The following is a 21,661-nucleotide window of genomic DNA, read 5'->3' as shown; positions in this document are numbered from 1 at the left end:
TAATAAAGAAAATATTTTTCTAACTTTAATAACTTTATCCAAGTCGTCAAATCTACAGAAAGTTACACTTAAAAATTTGGATTTTAGCACCATCGGATACGTCACAAAGTAAAGATGGCTCTTACAATAAATATGCTCAATGCGTACTAGACTGCAATTCCTGTCGCACTAGACTGCAATTCCTGTACACTGTACGGGATCTTTTTTGCCACCCCTTGCGTTCCCTTGCGTATGGAAGATTTTAATTACAACAATTTTTGGCCTAACTACTCAGAACTACAACACTCACATGGGCCTATAAAATTATAAAGTATGATGTCACGACCAACTCACCATCCAAAGCACACTACTTAAAGATGTCAATTTTAAATTTATCAATCCGTTTCTGAATATGATTGACATATTTTCCATTCATCCCATAACAAAAGCCTATCTGCCCAATAAATTGTGCAACAGTACCGTAGTATAGCTCACCAATTTTTGGAAAACTGATTCACTCTACCATCAATAGGATATTGGATGGCAAACGACTAAGCAGAATGTGTCACATTCACTCACACACACACTCACAAAAAAAAATCGAGTGTCAAGGGAATAAAGCAAACATTCAACAAATTGCTAACACGAATCGCCACTCGATGAACCGTTTCAAATTATTTAAATTGAATTCCATCAAATTTTCCACTCTTCCTTTCGGCTGGCTACCGGATAGGGAGTGATGACAAAAACCTGAACAACTGCCATATGAAAAACCGCTTTTATTTGCTTTTTCCATTTCCATGCTTACAAATTCTGCCAACGCGTCCAATTCGTCCGGATCTGAACTGGCTACGATGGACCAAAACGTGCCGTACATCATCAACAACAAAACACCTCTTCAACGCCCTGTGAATGCGACTGCGGCCATTTTTTCTGTCATCCGGTCGACATCATCATCGTCATCACCATTGCCGCCACTATCACTCTCACTGCCCACGTCCTAATCGAACTGACATTCCAAATCGATTCCGATGCTGGTCCAGAAATGAAAAATTCTACACATGTTGTGATGAACCGTATCTCGATATCACCTTCAACATAACGATGCGCCGTAAAACGTTGTTTTATACCGTAAATTTAATTATCCCCTGCATGGGCATCAGCTTCCTAACAATATTGGTCTTCTACCTGCCGTCGGATAGTGGCGAAAAGGTAAGTACATTATAGCAGCTGTTGTTTTACTTTGGAGAAGATAAAAAGATATTTAATAAATGAAATGTTTGAAGGAATGGCCTTAGCTTCAATTTTAAAAATGGTGGAACATTCAGTCGAAGGTGTGTTTCAAAGCTTCGCTAATTGTGACCTACTGTGTGGAAATAAGTTCGTCAACAATGTTTTACCGTATTTCTAAAGTGTGGTCCAGTTAAAATCCGAACATATGACATGATTGGTTTGACGTAAGAAAAATGTTACGGCACCATTAATTAATTACGTAAGGGGTTGTTTGAGATTTACATACTTTTTCTTCCATGGGAGAAAGGACTAAGACCCCCTTATACTATCTCACGTAAGCATGAACCGGTCGAATATAGAACAATGGGAAGTATTGTAAATCTATTGTAATAACAATATGATAAATCTACTAGTACGTACAATAAGATAGATTGATGACCATATTTTGTTATGGTTATTGTATACTGTATAGTTAGACCCGGTTTGGAACTGTTTCAAATTTTGCATTTTTTATCAATGCAATCATACGCCTTACCAAAGTCTGTATAAAGGGCTTCCATATGTTATCCATTCTCCATTGCAATCAGTGAATAGACGACGAATTTTAGTAAATATGTACTAGTTGAACGTCCTTTGTTGTTAGTTACCGTAAAACGGGGTAGGTTTTTGTAACATATTCTAAATTTTTTTTTACAACAGTTAATGTTTTCATATATTATTTTTTTTTAAACAAGTATTGAAGATCCTGGATTCAATTCGTAGGAAGTTTGTTTAACGGAAATTATTGCATTTCCACTATTTTTTTTGCCATATGACCGAACATTATGTCTTTGTTTTGGGGTTACGTTGATAATATTCGAATCATGTAGAAAAACATGCGTAAATCTCAAACAATTTAGTAGTAGACATGCGGAACCTTGAATGAGTATATGAACAAAAAAATCGTTGGATTTGTGATGGCTATATCGGAAATATATCTACTTAGTGATGGTTTGAGTGCCTTTTCAATCATTCGAAAAACATGAAAAGTTTTCTTTTCAGGTATTTGGAAAATACGTAAAACATTCTATATAAAAACTCAACACGATATCAAAGGCCATATCCTAAGCTACGAAATGGAACCAATGTTGCCAATTTGTAAATAGTGCAGAGAGTAAATTTAAACATTATATTCTACTGTCAAAGTTACTCGCATTATTAAAGATACCCCGTTTTACGGTATTCTGTTTTTGATTTGATGGGATAGTTTTGAAATAATGGCACTTCAACGGTAATTATGTATCTAAGATTTTTTGCAACTTTTAAAAGTAAGCACAAGAAAAGATTTTTTCCAAGTTTAAAGAAAGTTTCCAGATCCCAGCGATATTTTAAAAAGCCAAAACAATGGAGTTGTATGTTTCAGTACTAAGCTCTTCATAAATACGGGTGGAATTGCACCCGAAACAGAACCTTGAAGGTACAGTGGTGGCCTTTAAATTAGCATAATAGGCCGATGTTCATACAAACTAGCCAAATTTGGCATGTTGCACGCTATGTTAAAAGTCAACTTTCATTAAAAGTGAATGTACCTAAAATTTTATTTCACTAGATGATAATTTGGGACCTCTAGTTTCATAATCTGTAAGATTTAAAATATTCCATCTGTGAAAATTTGATTTTTTTTTTTATGTTTTTTTAACGTAAAAATACGTTTAGATTTTTAAAACAAATATTGGAACAAGATGTTGCAAATCTGAAAACAGCAGTTTTTTTCCTCTAGTTTTAAGAAAAATTTACGTGTAAAAACATTTTTTTTTTATGTTGTCACGGCAAACAAGTTGGACTCAAAAAACCGCAAAAATCAACCATGTTTTCGTATTATATTATATCTTAAGTTCAGACGCAAGGTCAATGTGCCTACTGTTATTTATATCATTGTTTTTGTCTTGAAATGAGGTACAGAAAAAAATCAGATCGTCAAATGCATTTGTATAAGTAACCCCAAAATATTGTAAACACAAATAGTGACGTCACTATGCATGGCAGCATACGTAGCCCTTCATATGTAGTTGAGATATCGCTTCTGCAACTATGTTTTGTTATGATCAATTGAGCTGAAATTTTGAAACAGAACTACAAATATGCTGAATTTAGCATGTATGTAATATAAAATTATTCGAAGCGCTTGCCGGAAATTGATAGCCTGATTGAAAATGGCTAGCTAATAGCACATTTATAGTGTTATAGTTTTAAAATTTTCAACCATTATGCCAATAAACGACGGCGTGCTTAAGAAAGTTATTTACAATAAGGTCATGTATAACATCGTATATAAATTTAAAGCTTCCTAATATCCTGCACATTGACTCGGTTGACACTAATGTCTCTTGTAAGTTCTGGGAATAATTCAAAATATTCCCAATTTTCTTCTTCCAAAAATCTAGTATTTATCAAGGTGACTGCACATAGGTGTTCTAATGTGTCAAATTCATTATTCATCCATGGGTTTTTGTATGGGACAAGCGACCGAGTTTGTTTACAATTTGATCTAAAATCGCATTTGTATTTTTATCCCTAGAGACCACAATTTTGCTTGAACCATGCAACTAACTTTGTAGATTGGATACTAGCGACAATTTTGCTTGAACCATGCAACTAGCCATGTACAAAAATAGTCCAAGAAGTGCCTAACCACTTTTCCAAAGGACGCCTTTCTTCTGGGAAGTAAAACCGTTGGTCCCCGGTTCATGAGCTGATGGGTCAATATGTAGGGTCCAGGTGTGGCAGCTGCCTCCCTGACGTCGGTAGCATTGATGCTCAGCACGGAAAACAAGATCAACGGAAAACAAATCAAGGAAAAAAGAAACTTCGAAGTTATTTCAGTTAGTAACTCTACTTCTATTGATAAGAGTAAAAGGGCGTGGGAGGGTGTAGCATCCCTTCCCCTCCATCTCCAACTACGCATACGAGATAGATCTATTTTTTTTTTTTTTTACAATTCAGCTGAACATATTAAGTGATTTTTGGCATTTAATTCGAAACATTGGTCTTTGAAAAGCTATAACCTTTTTTAGAACCATTCTAGTAGTGTCTTCCCATTCTTGCAAAAAGTTGTTAGGCACTTCCTGAACTATACTTTAACATAATTAGATACATGGTTCAAGCAAAATCGTGGTCTCTAACCACTTCCAAAACTCAAATAGGGGAATTTACGTATTCTCGTCAATCTAAGCAGCGTCTGCACTTCTACTAGCATTTTCTCAGCGTCACGCACATATATGATATGTCTGTTTGTTTACATTCATCTGCTGCTTGCTTCTCTATCCATTCCAATCGACAGAATTTTTCTAAACGTTTTGAAAGCGTTTTTACAACGCTCCAAACTTCTCAGGTGAGTGTGACTATTGTCGGCAGCCTCTTTTTCTTCGGCAACCTTCCCATTAGAACTGCGTGTTAACCAGCTGTTCTATTATCGGCAACTCGAAATCAACCCCATTTTGTAGTGCGTATGCTTTATTTGAAGAAAAATGTAGCATTGCTGGATTGCTCGATCGTTCAAATATAATCAGATTGAAGCTGAAAGGCTAAACAATCGTTTGGACACATTCAGGGAAGTGCGTTGATGGGAAAACATAGTGAAATTAACGTTTAAATTTTGGTTGCCGAAAACAGTCAATGGGTGCCGAAGCCAACATTTACCCTACCTCAATTTTTGATATTTTGTTATTATGCAAAGTGTTATGCAAATCGGAGTAGGTTGATTTTTCAGATTCGTCATTTGGCGTGGATAGTGCAATGACAGACAAACAGACATAGCTCATTGAATATTTCTCAATGTAAAACATCGTCGCTAAAACATTACCGCCATCTGTTGTACACTGTGGTGGGTAGTACGCTGAACAGATGGCGGTAGTGGGTAAACGTCAAACGCAAGGGAATTGACTATGCGCGCCACAGGTGGTGGTACTACCAACAACGATTCTTTTAAATTGACCATTAAATGCTTGTTCGATGAACATTTTGCGAGTGTTATGTCTGTTTGTCAGTGATTCAATCATTTCGAACCAATGGAGACGCATGGTAGCTTTGAAGTAAAAACATAAGACTAAATATAATTAAACAAATATTAGCATTATTGATATTGTAAGTATAAAAGTATAAGCTTTCAAAAAAAAAATAAAAGAACTAGGGTCTCTTTCGTCTCGGCACTGTAAAATCTATTGAAAAAGATTGTTTTATGTTCTAAAATATTTAAACTAATTTGACTTTCAGTTTCCTCCATTTGCGGGAAACTGTCCAGTAGTTAAAAAGTTATGAATTTTCAAAGTTGGGTATATAGACAAAAATGTCGATTTATTGGACCACCCTTACTCAGAAAGGTGCACCCTAAGAGCAAAATAATGAAATGCGAGTCTACAATTTTTCGATAAGGAACAAATATACAAAGTTTGAGTAAAATCTGTTTTTCTTTTTTTTTTCAATTAATGGATGATTTATTTATAATTATTTCATACAATATATAAATGCAAACAGAATAATTAGCTTCAAATTATCAACTGGAGATGCTCATAGAAACACGTTGAGATCAATTGAGATCGTAAAATAGAAAATTTCGGGACGTACAATGCAATTATAAAGTTTGCTACCTTGAGACATTATTCAATGAGCAAAACTATTCCCAGAGCCGCCAGTGGCCGAAAAATCATTCTTTAACACGCATATATACAATTAATAGGTATGATTCAATTTGCGTAAGCCTTTGATCTCTCGTAATTTTCGCTATCATACCTTTGGTCAGAAGGTACAATCAACGCAGCAACAATCAGGATAACCTTGAGGTTTGCCGTCTCTTAGGTACACCCCTTTACCCAATAAGCCCCTTTCCGCTGGGATCGCCATCAATCGTGGTAACGATTCTTTCAATTACCGATACTCATTATAAAACAGCGCTTATTAGCTATTAAGAGTAGGGCTTCCACCTCCGGCTCGCAACTCATGATTTTCCCGGCAATTGGGAAGCAAAGGAAAGCGTCATCAACGCTATCAGCATTATCATTGCCATCCTTAGCTAGCCTCCCCCCTCCCCACCGGGTGATGGTGGTAAGTGGCTGTTCGGTTGTGGCTCACGTCAATGGCCTGTCTGTTCTGTAGTATCATGGTACTCAGTAAAGCGATGCCCTCTCGATGAGGCGCAATCTCGTAAATTATTTAATTATAATTGAACTTCCCGCCTTGCTTTGCATCAATGAACCTGTCTATCCGAGCTGACACCGATGTTAGATTTAGCTTGCTATAGCTGATGGTAGTGCGTGTCAGGAAAGGGAGGAAAATTCCATCAAGGAAAAGAGTTGCGGTGAACCGAGCGGATGATGATGGTGGTTTCAACTTTTCGTCAACAGCTTTCATTGTTCGTTGTTTTAGATGGTGGCTTCCGAGCATCCCAAGTGGTAATTATTGAGCATCCTCGAAGCCACTCCATTTTGGCTAAACATGTGCGGCAATAACCATCCACGCCAGCTTCTGATAAAACTGTTCCATTTGTCATTAATGGGAAATTTGACATGAAGCAGGAACATCAAACAGGCGGTTTGGAGGTTTCGCAAAATTTTGTTGGTGAGTTCATAGTCGTTAAGCTACATTTAGTGAACGTAAATTATCATATCACTTTGTGGACACACTGATGTGGCAGGAATAAAATTGTTTGCCTTATTTCAAGCTGAACAAAACATTAGGTCCTAAGTAAAGTTTCTCAACTTTAAAGTTTAACTTTTTCATGATCCGAGTAAATTATTCAGAAAACACCACAAATTGTAAAAAGTCTAACGCGTTACCACTCTACAGACTTTGCCTAACACCTTGCTTTTAAAGTCCTCAGATAGCATAGTCAGTAAAGGTACGGTATTACCAAGCCGGAGGCGGTGGTTTTTAGACTTCCCTGGGCATTGTGCTTGCCACACAATATAGAACACCAAGTTGAGAGCCTGCAAAAACGATCGCAAAAGAAGCATAAAAAGCCTAGTAGTAGAAAATACTGGTGCTGATACCTCTTTTCTACTTAAAATATGACACTGACAACCCCACTTACATTTTTGTTTATTTTGTCTCCAATGAAATGGTTAATGATACTATTTGCTCGACATTGTCGGCAAACATCAATAAATGTCTCCATCTTCCACTGTGAAGATAAGAAATGCCGAAAACGAATTCAGTTATAGACCATTCATTAATAATGTAGAACACTCTCGTGCTTATTAGTATACCCACTCTTACACAGATGAACAGATTAATCCAATCTAATACGTACGGCCTTCGCAACCAACGAACGAAGGAGTGTACGATTACGGTTGGGTCAATATTGTCACAAGCATCACTCTCTACCGGTGGCAGAGATAAGAAGAAGTGGAGGTAGATTTATGCATTGCCACTGGCTTGCGAAACTTTCATGTAAACATTGCTTGGTCCGAGGTGTGGGCCAAGTTCAGTGTCACTAATGGGATAACATTTTCCTTGCATACCTAATTACTGATGTAACAGAGCTCCACAAAGATAGGCGCTGGGAAAAGTGTACGCCTGTGAACTGTAGTATGGGGCCTTTCAATAATTACGTAAGCACTTAGAGGGGGTATTTGAAATGTTCTTAAGTGTTCGTACATGAGAGGGAGGGGGTCACTGAAATATCGTACGCAAGCATTAGCAAGTCATATACAGAGCATCCAAATATTCGATGTAAGATCTTACAAAGAGGGGAGAGGAGGGTTGTTAAATATTACTAAGCCTTACAATGGGTGGAGTTTGAAAATCTCAAAAAAGACATACGTAATTATTGCATGACCCCGATTATGGTAGAAGACTTCCAGATAAACTTCACATAAAAAATGTTTCATGGGTTTAACCTGATAATATTTTCAATACAAACAACCAAAACCATCTTTACAAAGGCTCCTCAAATAGCAACACACCTTGACGGAGGTGGAAGGCCAGAACATGAAGAAGAAGTAAATTAGAAGTTAAAGATTAGAGCTCGTAATAAATTATCGCGTTTATTGAAAACGTGCAAGTAACTTGAATCGTTGTTGGGAACTAACGGAAATAAATACTAGAGGTTTGTGTTTACCTCAATACCACGTGCCATGCTAAACGAATTTTCCCACTTGTCATATCTTTAATCACATGCTTATTTAGATTTGTCCTAAGGGATAATACAACGCAAATGCTTTGTTAAATTTCCCCGAAGGAATCATTTCCAAACCATCATCCCCTTTCATGACGATGCAAAAATACAGAAGTGTTATCTTTAGCATGAAAGAAAGTGAAAAAGTTAACGAGAAATAAATAACAGGCACAATAAAGTCAAACTGGCCCGGTATCGGGGCTTGTTAAAAAGAGGTGTTTTTGTTGAAAATTCAATCATGCCGATTCCCGATACACTCGACTGGAGGAGCGAAAAAATCAAAGCACCGGGAAAAAAAATGGTGGGGAAAACCCGGCAAACGAGCGGGAGCGATCGGGGTCTGAAATCATCAGACAATCCGCAAAGTACATACATAGTAGTGCCTGTCTACCTCTTTGCCTCTGTTCGGCCTGGCTGTGCTTCTTTGATTTATAACCCATAAAATTCGATATCGTTATTTTGCCATCCTGTAGCGGTACGTTGGCGATAAAGCGTCTTCTTTTACCAAACAACAACCTGGAAAAATATCAAATTCACAGCATTTGCAGCAACTAAAACATATATACATGTTGAGCAGCTGTATATGGGTAACTTATCTGGAATAACAATAAAAAGGCAACTCAAAAGAAGCATCGGTTGCAAACGATCTCCTCCATTCACTCAACGGGAAAAGGCAAAAACACGTGGAATATTCGCGGCACAACGTCGGTGAATATCGACAAAAAGGTGACTTATCTCCTGCTTGGATGGCTTCTGGATGTTCTGTTTACGGAAGTTGCTATTGAATGGAAATGAAAAATGTGCGAATGACACTGAGCACAAGGTGCGCGATTTGTATGCCAAATACACATGAAAATTTGCTTGGTGTGGAAAGAAGCCATCGCATCGGCTGAGCAATGTAGGTACAGGGAACAAACCCACATGAATACGCCCTACGGAGAGACATTAGGCGACTATTTGGTGTTGGAAAATGGGTTAAAAATTGCTGCGATTTGAGAAACTTTTCCCTTCTACGATAATCGAGTTTCGATTGAGCTTCATACTTAAATAATGATGGTTCTATTCTAGGTACAACCTTATGAGTTTCTACAATTACTTCATGATTATGACAACTTAGTATTCAAATCATGCTGAAGTAACATAACTGTAAGAATCTCCTACAAATTTATGACTGGGATGTCATTTGAAACACTAAAGAGCAACATGGCCAAATAGCAAAAACAAATGATTTCAAGCTAGACCTTCTCTGATTTGCATTGATTTTGACAACAATATCTAAAATAAAGTGTTAAAAATCGTTATCGTAATAAATAACTCCAAATGTTTTTGACCTTTATAATTGAAATTTTTGCATAAAAAAGCTTACGAAAATACAAATTTTTGGAATGCTAAGAACTTAAAAACCAACACTTAAAAGTTGTAAAAAGTCGTTCAACAACAACTTTTGGTCAAATTCTATATTTCTTTTTTTGTGCAATTTTTATGTTATTTTTACACCGATAAAGATTCAAAAGGCATCAAATAATATTTTTTGTGCATCAATTACAAACATAAATTCAGAAACAAAAAGTTCTAAAAATTGTATTACGTTGCTTTTTCCTTTCAATTCTACTAATTCTCTTCTACTATCAGTTAAAAAAACAAGCTATAGTTTCTTTTTAAAGTGATAGTTAAAGTGAATTATTGAAAGTGCATTATTGAAAGTGAAAGTGAAAGTGAAAGTGAAAGTGATACAATAGTAGTGAAACTCAAATAAAATTTAATATAAAAGAAAAATAGCTTTTTTCACAAACAGAATTCCATAAAATATTGCATGATGCTTTTGGGGGTTTTATATAAGCTACAACTTTTGTAACTCTAATATATTATGCATGCCTCACAAGAGCGGACAAAACTTATTAAAATACACCGGGTCAAGCTGAAACGGTTTTTTCCCAAAACTTGGCAAAATCATAAATTAAGAAAAACCTGATGTGCACCAAATGTTTTGTAAAAGCGTCTTCTATCACGAAAATATTAAACTATAGATCCTAAAAACTTACTTTTTTATGAGGGTACAAATAAGGCGTGTGTTGTTTCATCTTATTCCATACAGTGAGGCAAATTTAAATGTACACTTATTACATCAGCTTTACGATGAAAATTCTCATCTATTTTCTCCTAAAACATGCAAATGTATGTATGAAGTAACAGTTTGTGGACTTTATAAACCTCTGACAGGTATATAAGTATCCCCCGATGAACGCGGAGCATAGTTTAGTTCATGCAGAAAAATATCCATGAAATCATGATGAAATTACCATACACTCTGACAGTTTATCCAATTATAATTACATTTTCGCAGATTTTTAGCGAGTTTAAGGTTCAGTCGTGAAAATCGCGGAATCATTAAACGATTTCCTGAAAATTGCGAAGAGACTGATGTGCTATCTCAAATTTTGCAGAGCTAATTTTAATGGCGTGAATTGTTTATGGTAATTTTTAAGATAAATTATCACGATTTCCTATTTATCGTGTATCAAGATGTGTAGAGCACAACATTTCAGTAAGAATCCATTTTTCTTCCAGTTTTTGGACGCATCCAGTGAATCAGTTTAAGTTTGAAATCTTCCAGTTTTTTTAGAATTCAACCAGTTTTATTCAGTTTTGTATTATTAATTGTTAAATATTTTTAAACATAATATGATTATGATGCTTACACTTCAAACTTTTATATTGGAATTGAAATCTGGAAATGCAGTATTTAATTCAAATGCAATAATGCAATTGAGATCTGCACAATGCCTGGCAATGAGAACTTGTAGGAAATGAGTAGGTTTCAGAAGTTATCTTGTCCATTTTTTTGGTTTGTTTTTTTTTTTTCCGTCGATCTTGTTTTCCGTGCTGAGCACCAATGCTACCGACGTGCCAGGAAGGCAGCTCCCACACCTGGACCCTACCTATCGACCCATCAACTCATGAACCGGGGACCAACGGCTTTACTTCCCATCCGAAGGAAGGCGTGATCAGAGATGTTATGCCTCAGAACATCCCGGCGGCGCCGACTGGGATTGAACCCAGGCCTGCTGGGGTGAGAGGTAATCACGCTTACCACTACACCACCGGCGCCGTTAAGTTATCTTGTCGTCAATATTAAAGATGTTTCTTTTGTTTATATACCAATATTACCTGAATCAGGGCTTCTTATGCCTACGTCATCTTCCCTTGTGAATTCTACTTAATTGCTAAATAAAACTTCCTGAGTTTTACAGGTTTTTAGAGAACTTTTAGAATAATTTACATGTTTTTAGAAAGCTGTTTGCTAATTGCGTTAAAAAGTTTTTTTTTTTTTTGTAAAATGACAACTTTATTTCCACAAACGATTTTAAGACATCACAATCAGTTTGAAAAGATCAGTTGTACAATAAAACCATTAAAAGTTGCTTAGATCTCATAAAATATCGAACTCCAAGTCCAGGATCTAGAAACTTTTCCAAGAGCTAAAATCCTAGAATAAGAAAAATGAAATCTCAGCATTTTGATTGATTTCAAGTTTTTTTTTCTTTGATTTGCTTTCCGTCGATCTTGTTTTCCGTGCTGAGCACCAATACTACCGACGCCAGGGAGGCAGCTCCCACACCTGGATTCTACATATCGACCCATCAACTCATGAACCGGAAGTGTTTTCAGAACATCCCGGCGGCGCCGACTGGGATTGAACCCAGGCCTTCTGGGGTGAGAGCTAATCACAAATACCACTATACCACCACCGCCGCTTAAATTCAAGTTTGCAACCTTTGAATTCCAAGAACGGCATTGCATAAATTTGTCTGGCTAGTTTCGGCACTCGACAACTTTTCACGTTCCCTAATCTTCTTCCTAATCCCCCTGTCCGGAATATTAAATTTAAATAAAATACCTTGACGATGTTTTTTAAACATGAAATCTTTAAAAATCCATGCCTAAGAATTTCCATGTTTTCCCCCAATCTTTGAATCTTGATCTTTTCTAAGTCTATGATCTCAATTTTTTTATATTGAAAAATTTAATTCTCCTATAATGTTCTCCATAATACTCATTCAAATCATCTGCAGAACACGCTCTGAAATCACTCTGCAATGCTCTTCATATTAATAATAATTCTAGTAATTCCACCAAAAATACTCCTGAAAAAACATCACTTATACCGCGGATACACTTGAATGACAAACTATGAGCAACAACTATACAAGTGTGACAACGGATGTGTTCATAATTTATTATACGCATGATGGCCATATTAAAAGTTCTTGCACAAGTGTATCCGCGGCATTAGAAATAGAACGGTCAAACATTGGTCGACTCAAAATTGGCGTTTTTTTTTATCGTGCATTGAACTTGAACACCCCTCATTTTGTAATTGTGTTCGCATGGACTATTACCTATATTTTGTTCTGGCCATTTTCCATTCAGTTGTCAAAATGGCTTCAAAGCAAGACAGCAGTTCCATTTCAAATGACGATTTTTTTAAATTTTTTTAATCGTAGAATTATGTTGAAACTTTGCACAGTTGTTTGTTATTGTCCAACATGCCATTTTACATATTTGGTTCCCTAGTTTTGTACACGACTAACACTTGAAAAGGGCTTATGCAAAAATGATACGCATCAATAGAAAAACATATATCTCACGAACGATTTGTTTGATCGAGATGCTGTCGTCGGACGCATGAGTTAAGATATAATTAATTATGAGTAAGATACCGCATCGGAAAAGTGTATTTTCCTATTTGGCCCCTTATACGGCTAACTAGTTTCGAAAACCACGGTGGAATAGAAAACAACCATAAGAAGTGTTTGACAGCCTTTTCGGGTCATTGTTAGTGCCGTAGCTACACAATAGGAACGGGCAAAGTGGACAGGCTCCCTCCAGAATTGTCCAAGACCACCCACCTCAGATTTTTTTTAGATTTTTTTTTTGCTCATATTGCGGTTTGTAGCATAACTAGTTTTGACAAAAAACCTTATTTTTCAATATGTCGCAACAACCCCACCGTTACTTTTTCAAAAGACTTACCTGCTTTTGTACACAATGCGTTCGATCGTCGATTTGACGTAACTGGGAGCTCGTCCACGCATACTAACACGACTATCAGATAGGGGAAACCTTTCCCAACTTAATAGTGGTGTTAGTGTGCATGGGTGAGTTCCCAGTTGCGTCAAATCGAGTATCCGAGATTTGTAATACCATTCGAAAAATATGGCATTCATTTCATAACTAAAAATGTATTAAATAATATAGTGTTCTTGGGTATTTATTTAGTTTACATTATATAATTTTAATACTTAATACGTCTATTAAAACAAATTAAAAACCTTTGCATCATGATCTGAACAGTTTGAGAACAATTTTGCTTTAATTTTATTTTCAGATATAGGAATAAATGAGTGCCGCCATAGTTTTATATTCTTCTGATGTTACAAAACCAAATGATAAACTCGTCAACTCTTCCTCCTTTCGATTATTTTCCCAGTTGTATAATTCTTTGGCATTTTTAATTGGATGTTCACGTTCTCTGGCTAAACTGGCTCGTGTAGCCATGCACTTTATCATACCTCCAATACAATCACACGGTCCTTTGCCATGGGTTGTCGCAAAGAAATGCCATTTAGCTTCAATTTCATACATAGACTTGAACTTGAGACTAGAAAAATTCTTACGGTTTTTGTACTGTGAAGCAGCTCCGTCCGACATAAAATAAATCTTCTTCACTATTTTTCTCTGATCTGTATGTAAAAAAGTAATCATTTTGGAAATAAACAAGGTAACAGCTACTGCATCATGTGTCAACTCTTCTGAAATAATTATGAAACTAAAAATAAGCACTTGCTAGTTTTCTTTATAGTATATAACGAATGGATGGATATTAGCTTGTTGTACATTCCAATGATGAGACTGTACTTCATCCTGCAGTACAAAGGAGTAATTTTCAGAAAAATCACAAATGACTAAAAATTCCCCTACTTTCAAATTGTTTTTCGTTGTTTTTAAGAATTTAGATAGTTCTGTTTTAATGAAATCGTGCGGTATCAATTTGAGTAATTTTTCACAAAAATATGAAACAAAATCTTCAGGCTCTTTAACAATAGTTTGTATATCACATCTATCAGTAGTTACCCACTGTTCGAATTACTGTTGATCAATTATTTTTTCTTCTTATTGATTTGTTAAAAAATCCTCAATTGACGAAATGTCTGGACAATCCTCACAACATCTAAGATAACAATATACTGTTTTTCTTTCACAAATTAAACTATCAGTCAACGACTTTAAGTCATACAAAATAGTGTACTTTTTTTAAACTGTGTGTTATAAGTTAAAAAATTTCATGATTTGTACAAACGCAAAAAATTGAACTACAATTTTCTTCGTTGCATCATTTAATCCATGGCCCGATCTTCTGTGAACTGCTGAATGTGCTCCATCAGTTTCAAATAATTCTTTAGCTGCTGTTGCGAAGTACCTTGTGGTGTTAAATTCATTCATTATTTTTTGTATTGTCCATGACTTGGGCAACACAGTTAAAATCTGTAGTTTTTCACTTCTTGTGGTATCTTGTCTGCCAATTTTTTCTTTCAATTGAAGAACTTTTCTTTAAAATCCTGTGTTGCACTTGTTTGGTCCTCCTGCGGTCCTAGTTGGAAAAGATGCTTCCTCACTCCTTGTTTGATTTCCTTAATTTTATGTTCAGGTTAGCAAACGTTGTTTGACTTCTTTGCATCAATCGGTGAAACTTGAATCCCAGCAATTCCTCGGTTGAATATTTCGATGTTAACAAATCGCGAAAATTCATCATCAGTTGTTGCAGTTGTGGCCACTGATATTGTTGATGGTATCGTTGACAGGCTGGGTACTTCAGGCAAAACCCTTCCAACAACAGTTTCCGAGTTTTCAGCGATGATTTGTTTTTCACCTCTTCTAGTCCGTCTTTCAACTTCTCGACGGCAAGATCCGCTGATGCGTAAATTGGAATTCATTGTACCACCGAAATATCCAATCGTGTTCAAGTTCTGTTTGGTATTTTCTAAAAGAATTCGCAGATCTTTTTTTATACACCTTACATCATCATTTTTTATCGGTTGAATACATTGGGTCATAACAAATCGGATATCCATATCTTTGTACTAGTGAACGCTGAAAAAAAAACGTAAAAATATAAATATACTTATTTTTTATATATATTTAACTTATGTTCGTATAAAATTTATATTGAATAACAAGCTTACCTTAACAGAAACGAAACTTTGTATAACAGCACTGAATCACCGTCCTTCAAACTATTTCTTTTTTCCACAGATAACGACTTCGACTGCTAACTGTTAGTGACTGATGAAGATATGCTTGAGTAGCTCTTTAAATATCAGTTTTTGCACCGAAATAAATATTCTTATCAAGTGGCTAGGTATCAATGAAGAATTAGATGGTTCCTTAGTATGCAATTATTGTATAGAGACTTGTGCGTCTGATTGAAAAACTGTGCACTGCAAAGTTTAAGGAAATAGATTGGACTTTTCGTTAAAAATATGTTCATGGTTAAACACTCACGAACAACATCTCAAAAGGGTGAAAATTGCTAAAATTATACGATAAGTGAATTTTAACCTACGAGTATCATTATTAATTAATGTATTAATATTAATTTCAATCTTCAAAATATTCACTTTACGTTGACTTCAAAGTTATTTTGCGTTTAGTTTCTCATGAATGATTGCAAAAAAATACGAAAACCTGATTGGATTACAAACAAAAATCTGATATGCTTAAATGTTGCGGAAAAACCCTCGACGGAGAAAATAAACGGCACGTCCGCTCACACCCACAGCCTACCTCGATCTTGAGCGCTTGTTTGATTTCTCATGCTTTACCTTCCACATGCTCATTCAAGATATGAATCAAATTTCCTTTTGATAAAGAGGTATATGATGCAACAACCCGAGCAGAGAATGAAAACAAAATGAAAAAAATGATATTTTGATATAAGCATTCTTGATAACATTTTTAAACAACCGTGTGGTCGAGCTAACAGGAATCATAACAAAAATGAAATCTAAATGGTATATGAAGGATATTAAAATAATAACAAAACAATGTATGCAATGTAAGCAATATATTCCCTAATAAACAAATACCATAAACGAATGGATGATAGAACTATCCCACAAATGGTTACGATTGTACCCCGAACACGTCGTTAAGTATTTTTTTTATGGTCATATTTATTAGGGTTTTTATTACTATGGCAGAAAATTTAAAAAAAACAACAACAAAATTAGTTTTTATTTTAATATTTATATTAAACTGCGAAATCACACATTTCTACGATATTCAATTCCTAAACATTGAACATATTTTAACAGACCTGAATTACGATGTTTATATTGTTGGGAAAGAACTGATAGGGGAGATAGCTCTAATGTTGGGTTCATCGCTAAAATTCTGCTATTTATCAATTTTATCTAGATGAACGCGTCATTGAAACGGTACTAATGGATATTTTTGGTCGTTATTGAAAGTTTAGTCGATTGCTGAATTTATGTATGGGCCTGAATTAGGGGCATTTAGGCCGACATTACATCCATTTCTCCTAGTTGATAAGATTTATGACAACATGTTTAAATATGAACTAAGAAATCAACTAAACCTACGAAAGCTAAATAGCAATACTCGCCAATGGATTAGTAAAGACGAACAGAACGAAACCAATTTCATATCGAATTGTATATTCACTGTTAGATAAATATCAACAATAATCCATAAATTTTGTAAATAACTGTAAAAATCATAATTGTTTTTGTGATGTTCATGAACAAAATAGCACACACCTCCATAGTTATTATTTTATTTCAATTCTCTGTATTATTTCTTAACTACTAGAATACTCAAAGTAAAATGAAAGTATAAAAAAGTGGCTTTCAGTCATAAATATACATTCACTTTTCATCAAATATCAAGTTTTGTTACAATTTTTTTTTTTAATATCAAAATAATATCAAACTATGAATTCTACCTAAATTAAAAAAAAAATACCAAAATGTATTATCAACATGAATGCGGAAACATAATTTGATATCATTTTGAAAATATTTTGATATCCGACTTTGCTCGGGAAGGCCTCCTAGGGCGAAACGCCTTTTCTCGATACGTATTTTGGGAATCACGATTTATAAGATAAAAGAAAAAAATGTTAGGTTAAATTCACATCACTACACAGAAAGATCACATCGCACTCACTGCTTTCGTCATGAAATAGAACCAACTCAATATTGAGGGAAATCGATATGTACAATGGATTACATCATTTGAGCAGTTTGAAATGACGTGGCAGGCCACTTAAACTTAGCCGTGGAACAAAATGTTAAGGTTTGTTCTTCTAGAACCTAAAAAAAGGATTTTATTCAAAAAAATGCAATTTATAATCTAATTTTTTTACAGTCCCAGTAGAAGGTCATCCAAAAACTGCCCGACTATATGATTAATTGTGTTAGCCTACTACATCGATTCTCAACGTTTTCCCACCGTGCGATCAAGCTCGCTCCACATCGCTTCTATTCATGTGATTTTTGTTCTGTGGGGTTTGATAATCGATGGCCTACTAGACCGTTTGCAAAGGCTAGAAAAAAAAACATTGCACAATGGGCCAGAAATTATATCTAGTGGGACAAAACAAATAACTCATCTACAAAACATTTCCCGTGACTTGATGTATTCAGCAAAGTTTCTCATTATAATGCAAATCATGAATAAATAGATATTTCGATTCTCATCCTCATAGATGGTGCCAAAATCAAACATTGTGTAGATTTGACGTCTTGGGTAAAGCTGTTTTTCTCAACAAAATGCTGATGATGAACTCCGAGTTATTTGGAAATTAAAAAAGAATTGTTGGAAAAACTGGTGGAAACGGTATGATTTTCGAACCAATTTGAACTGTGAAAACAAAACCGTACGGATGAGAAGCATTGAAATTTGAGTAAAAAACTAATATTCTTCTTTTTTTACAAATCACTGCAAAACAAATGCTTATGAGACTTACATCTGACCAGCTATTATAAGAATGACAGGGTCTTGAAACATGTAAAATAGGGTTTGGGTCCCTAATATTCTATTCGTTGCTCTCTAGTTCGTTAAGACTAGAGCTCCTCAGTGCTCAAACGGTTCCAAATTAGGTCCAAATTCATCCTTCATGTTTGAACTCATACTTTGATACCTGACTTTGTCGGGTACCTAATTGTATTATTACACAAATGTCTGCCCACGATATTTCAGAATACGTTAAATAATTCACTGGAATTTTTGACTTGTAGCATAAGCAAATATACATCGCTTTGAATCTGTTTGCGTTAAATTAAAAAAAAATCAATTGAGGTTTATAACATTACCTATGGAACAATTTTATTAACATGGATGAATGGATTACTGGACCTATTTGTAATTTAATTGTATCAATTTATTGCCAAGCAGCAAGTTTGTAAATCAGTGGACAAAAATGAAATATTTTGTAAAAAAACAGTCAATTATTTTTTAAATTATTTCCCAGGAAATGTTTTTGCCTAAACTTTAATGGATGTTTTACTTTTTTCCGATTTTTTTTTTAAATAAGAGTCGAAGAGTTGGAGTCGAAGTCGGTTAATTTCAAATCATAGGAGTCGGAGTTGAAGTCGGAGTCTTAGGCGATCGATTTCCATCCGACTCCTTCTTTTTTTTATTCGCATTTCAAGCTTATTGTTTATCGCATGCTCTCAAATTAGTGTTCTAGATACACTACCATCACAGAACAGAAGGGGAAGTGCAAACAAATCGATGTATCAAAAAGTGGTTCGTTTTTCTGCTCAACAAGAACGTGTTGTGGTAGCGTTCCACATGGGCACTCACTATCATAGCATGCTACCTATCTTAACTGCAGGCAGAAGATGCTTTCTACCGCTAGGTGCGCTAGTGTTCGCAAATGACAAGTGGAGCCATTTGCTGTGTGCCCAATGAAGTCGACAAATTTTCCAACCCGAAAAATTCCTAGAATGGACCAGGAATCCAACCCAGCTACCTCCAGCATGGTCTTGCTTTGTAGCTGAGGCCTTTACCTATTGAGTTAAGGGAGGCTTCTTTCATCCGACTCCATAGCCTTGGAATAATAGGACATGTACTACATTAAGGACACTGAGTACACCACAATACATCAATTTACTTTGGGTTCCAGAACAGAGAAAATAAAATTTTGACATTTTGTTCAATAATTTTCAAAACTACATTCGAAGTTACAGGATGTTTCCCGATCTAGAATCAAAATTGACATATTATTCCAAAACGGTCCTTCCCACAAATCGTTTCCACCCAAAGATGGTTTACCATGATAGCTTACATAGTAATTGGTTACATGCGAAAACAAATTTGTCATATTAATACAACGTTCGACAGTATGTAGCAAGTCACAGGACTGCTGGATGATAACATCTTTAAGCAATTCTCCTCCGTGCCATAATTCACTTCGGCAGAAGCCACCTCAGCAGCAACTTCCCGGTAAATGGGTTTCCGTCAAAGCTGTCAATGGGGGGGCGACACACCGTTATAAATCTTGATTTTATTTGACACATTCTTGGAGTGGTAGTTGCGGTAGTAATCGGTGTACCTACTGCATATGTGGCTAGGTCGGTGATAAAATGGCATTGGCTGGAAAGTTCTTAAGAGTATGTCAAACGGGTGGCACTAGGTACGATATCCGATGTCGTTAGGCCACATCGACGTCTCAGTCGTTGTCACACGCCCATTAGCACACACATGCGCATATAAGCAGTCGTACTCTTGTGGTGCCATGTGGTGGTTAAAATTGGTTGTAATGGAATTGTCATGCAGCCATGGCACTCTGTGGCAATGACTGTTATAATGTGTTTCCTCAATTCTTATGGGGGGTAATTTTTCCTTTGTTGACGGATTAAATTTAATAACAGAAATTCAAACAGCATTATGTTCGCTCAAACCCACATATAGATACCTCAAATTCAAGTGGCCAAAATATCTCCATTTCTATCCGAATCACATAAAACTTTCACTCTTGTTGGCCCAACTGAACAGGGTGGTTGAAATGATTAAAGATTAATATTTTATTGATGTTCCACTCGGTCGGACGTGACGACATTATTTCCACCACACTGCTACTTGCTACCCAGCAAGCATTTTCATTGCTTTGTTAGTGTGGTACCTCCGCGAGATCAATATAAAATTGATGATGGAAAACGATGAAGCATCGCGCCACCAACGTCGACGATATGGGACTGAGATGGTTATAGAACAAACAAGACAAATAGTGCCAGAAGCAACCAAGTTCGAGCTACCAGTTGGAGTTTTATTAGTTTAATTGCGGGCTGGCGTTTGATCTCATTCCAGCAATAATTATTTTAATGGGTTTCCTTATCGAAGGCATTCACTCAAAACTCAATGGTCGATTAATTGCTTTGTTTCGCCCCGATGGATGGTTTTGGAAGGGTGATTGTGATAACTGATTAAATTACTTTTGAACACCCAGTGGAAATTTACCCCGTTACAAAGTGGGTCCATTCTGAAAAGACGATCAAAACCCTTTTCTCGCTTTTTTCGATGTTTTAGCGTTAAGGTTTTAAAACTAATAAAGGTAGCAAAGCTAAATAAAAATATAACCAAAAATACATGTACCCGAGTAGACCAAACAGTAATTTTTTGTACATTAGCACTTCATATCATGATTGATCAAACAACGTTAATTTTGGCTGCCAGAAACTGCCATTTTCAGAGAAATTTTAACTGCAAAATTGGTGAAAATTTTGCTTTAAAATCGCTTTACAAAGCAAATGAAGCAATTAACAATATCGCTGTCTTCAGAAAAGTTCTGTATTTTGATTTTTTTTTTTTTTTTTTTGTTTATTAATTTATTTGATAAGGCTCAACCGAATTAACTTTACAGAGCCGAGGATTCTTGGTCACTATACAATACATCTTAAAAATATAGTCAAAAGGTACAACACAATAAACACTTTATCTTCCGCTATCCAAAAAGCTTCTTCCATCAGAACTGGAGCCGCATCCAGTAGTTTCATTGTATGGCAAATTGTTGTACGCCAACGAGGGTCAGAGCGCGTCCATTGCAGCAATGGACGCAAAACGTGGTCAGCACTCACACACTCATCATGAAACGGTTGCTTTCCAAAGTCGACGACGCATCGACCGAAAGAACTGCTGATGAAGAACAATGAGGAGGACCACACAATGGTTGCTGCCGAGAAAACAGACGATCGTGTGGCACACATCGAGAGT

The 21,661-nt window shown here is 35.8% G+C and overlaps 1 protein-coding gene across 1 annotated transcript in view; it reads left to right on the top strand.

Moving 5' to 3' along the window:
- LOC135700241 (acetylcholine receptor subunit alpha-like) overlaps window positions 1-21,661 on the top strand; it is a 513,136-nt gene that overhangs the window by 453,414 nt on the left and 38,061 nt on the right. Inside the window, exon 6 of the mRNA XM_065220685.1 lies at window positions 1,023-1,191. Within this exon, the coding sequence (XP_065076757.1) occupies window positions 1,023-1,191 (169 nt within the window). The remainder of the gene's footprint in view (window positions 1-1,022; window positions 1,192-21,661) is intronic.

This window comes from Ochlerotatus camptorhynchus, unplaced genomic scaffold (assembly GCF_037179485.1).
Source record: "Ochlerotatus camptorhynchus isolate MF236.1 unplaced genomic scaffold, CSIRO-AGI_Acam_v1.1 ptg000130l, whole genome shotgun sequence".
Lineage (NCBI taxonomy): Eukaryota > Metazoa > Arthropoda > Insecta > Diptera > Culicidae > Ochlerotatus > Ochlerotatus camptorhynchus.
Note: the sequence above shows the minus strand (reverse complement) of the source record. Positions and strands in the feature narration are given on the sequence as shown.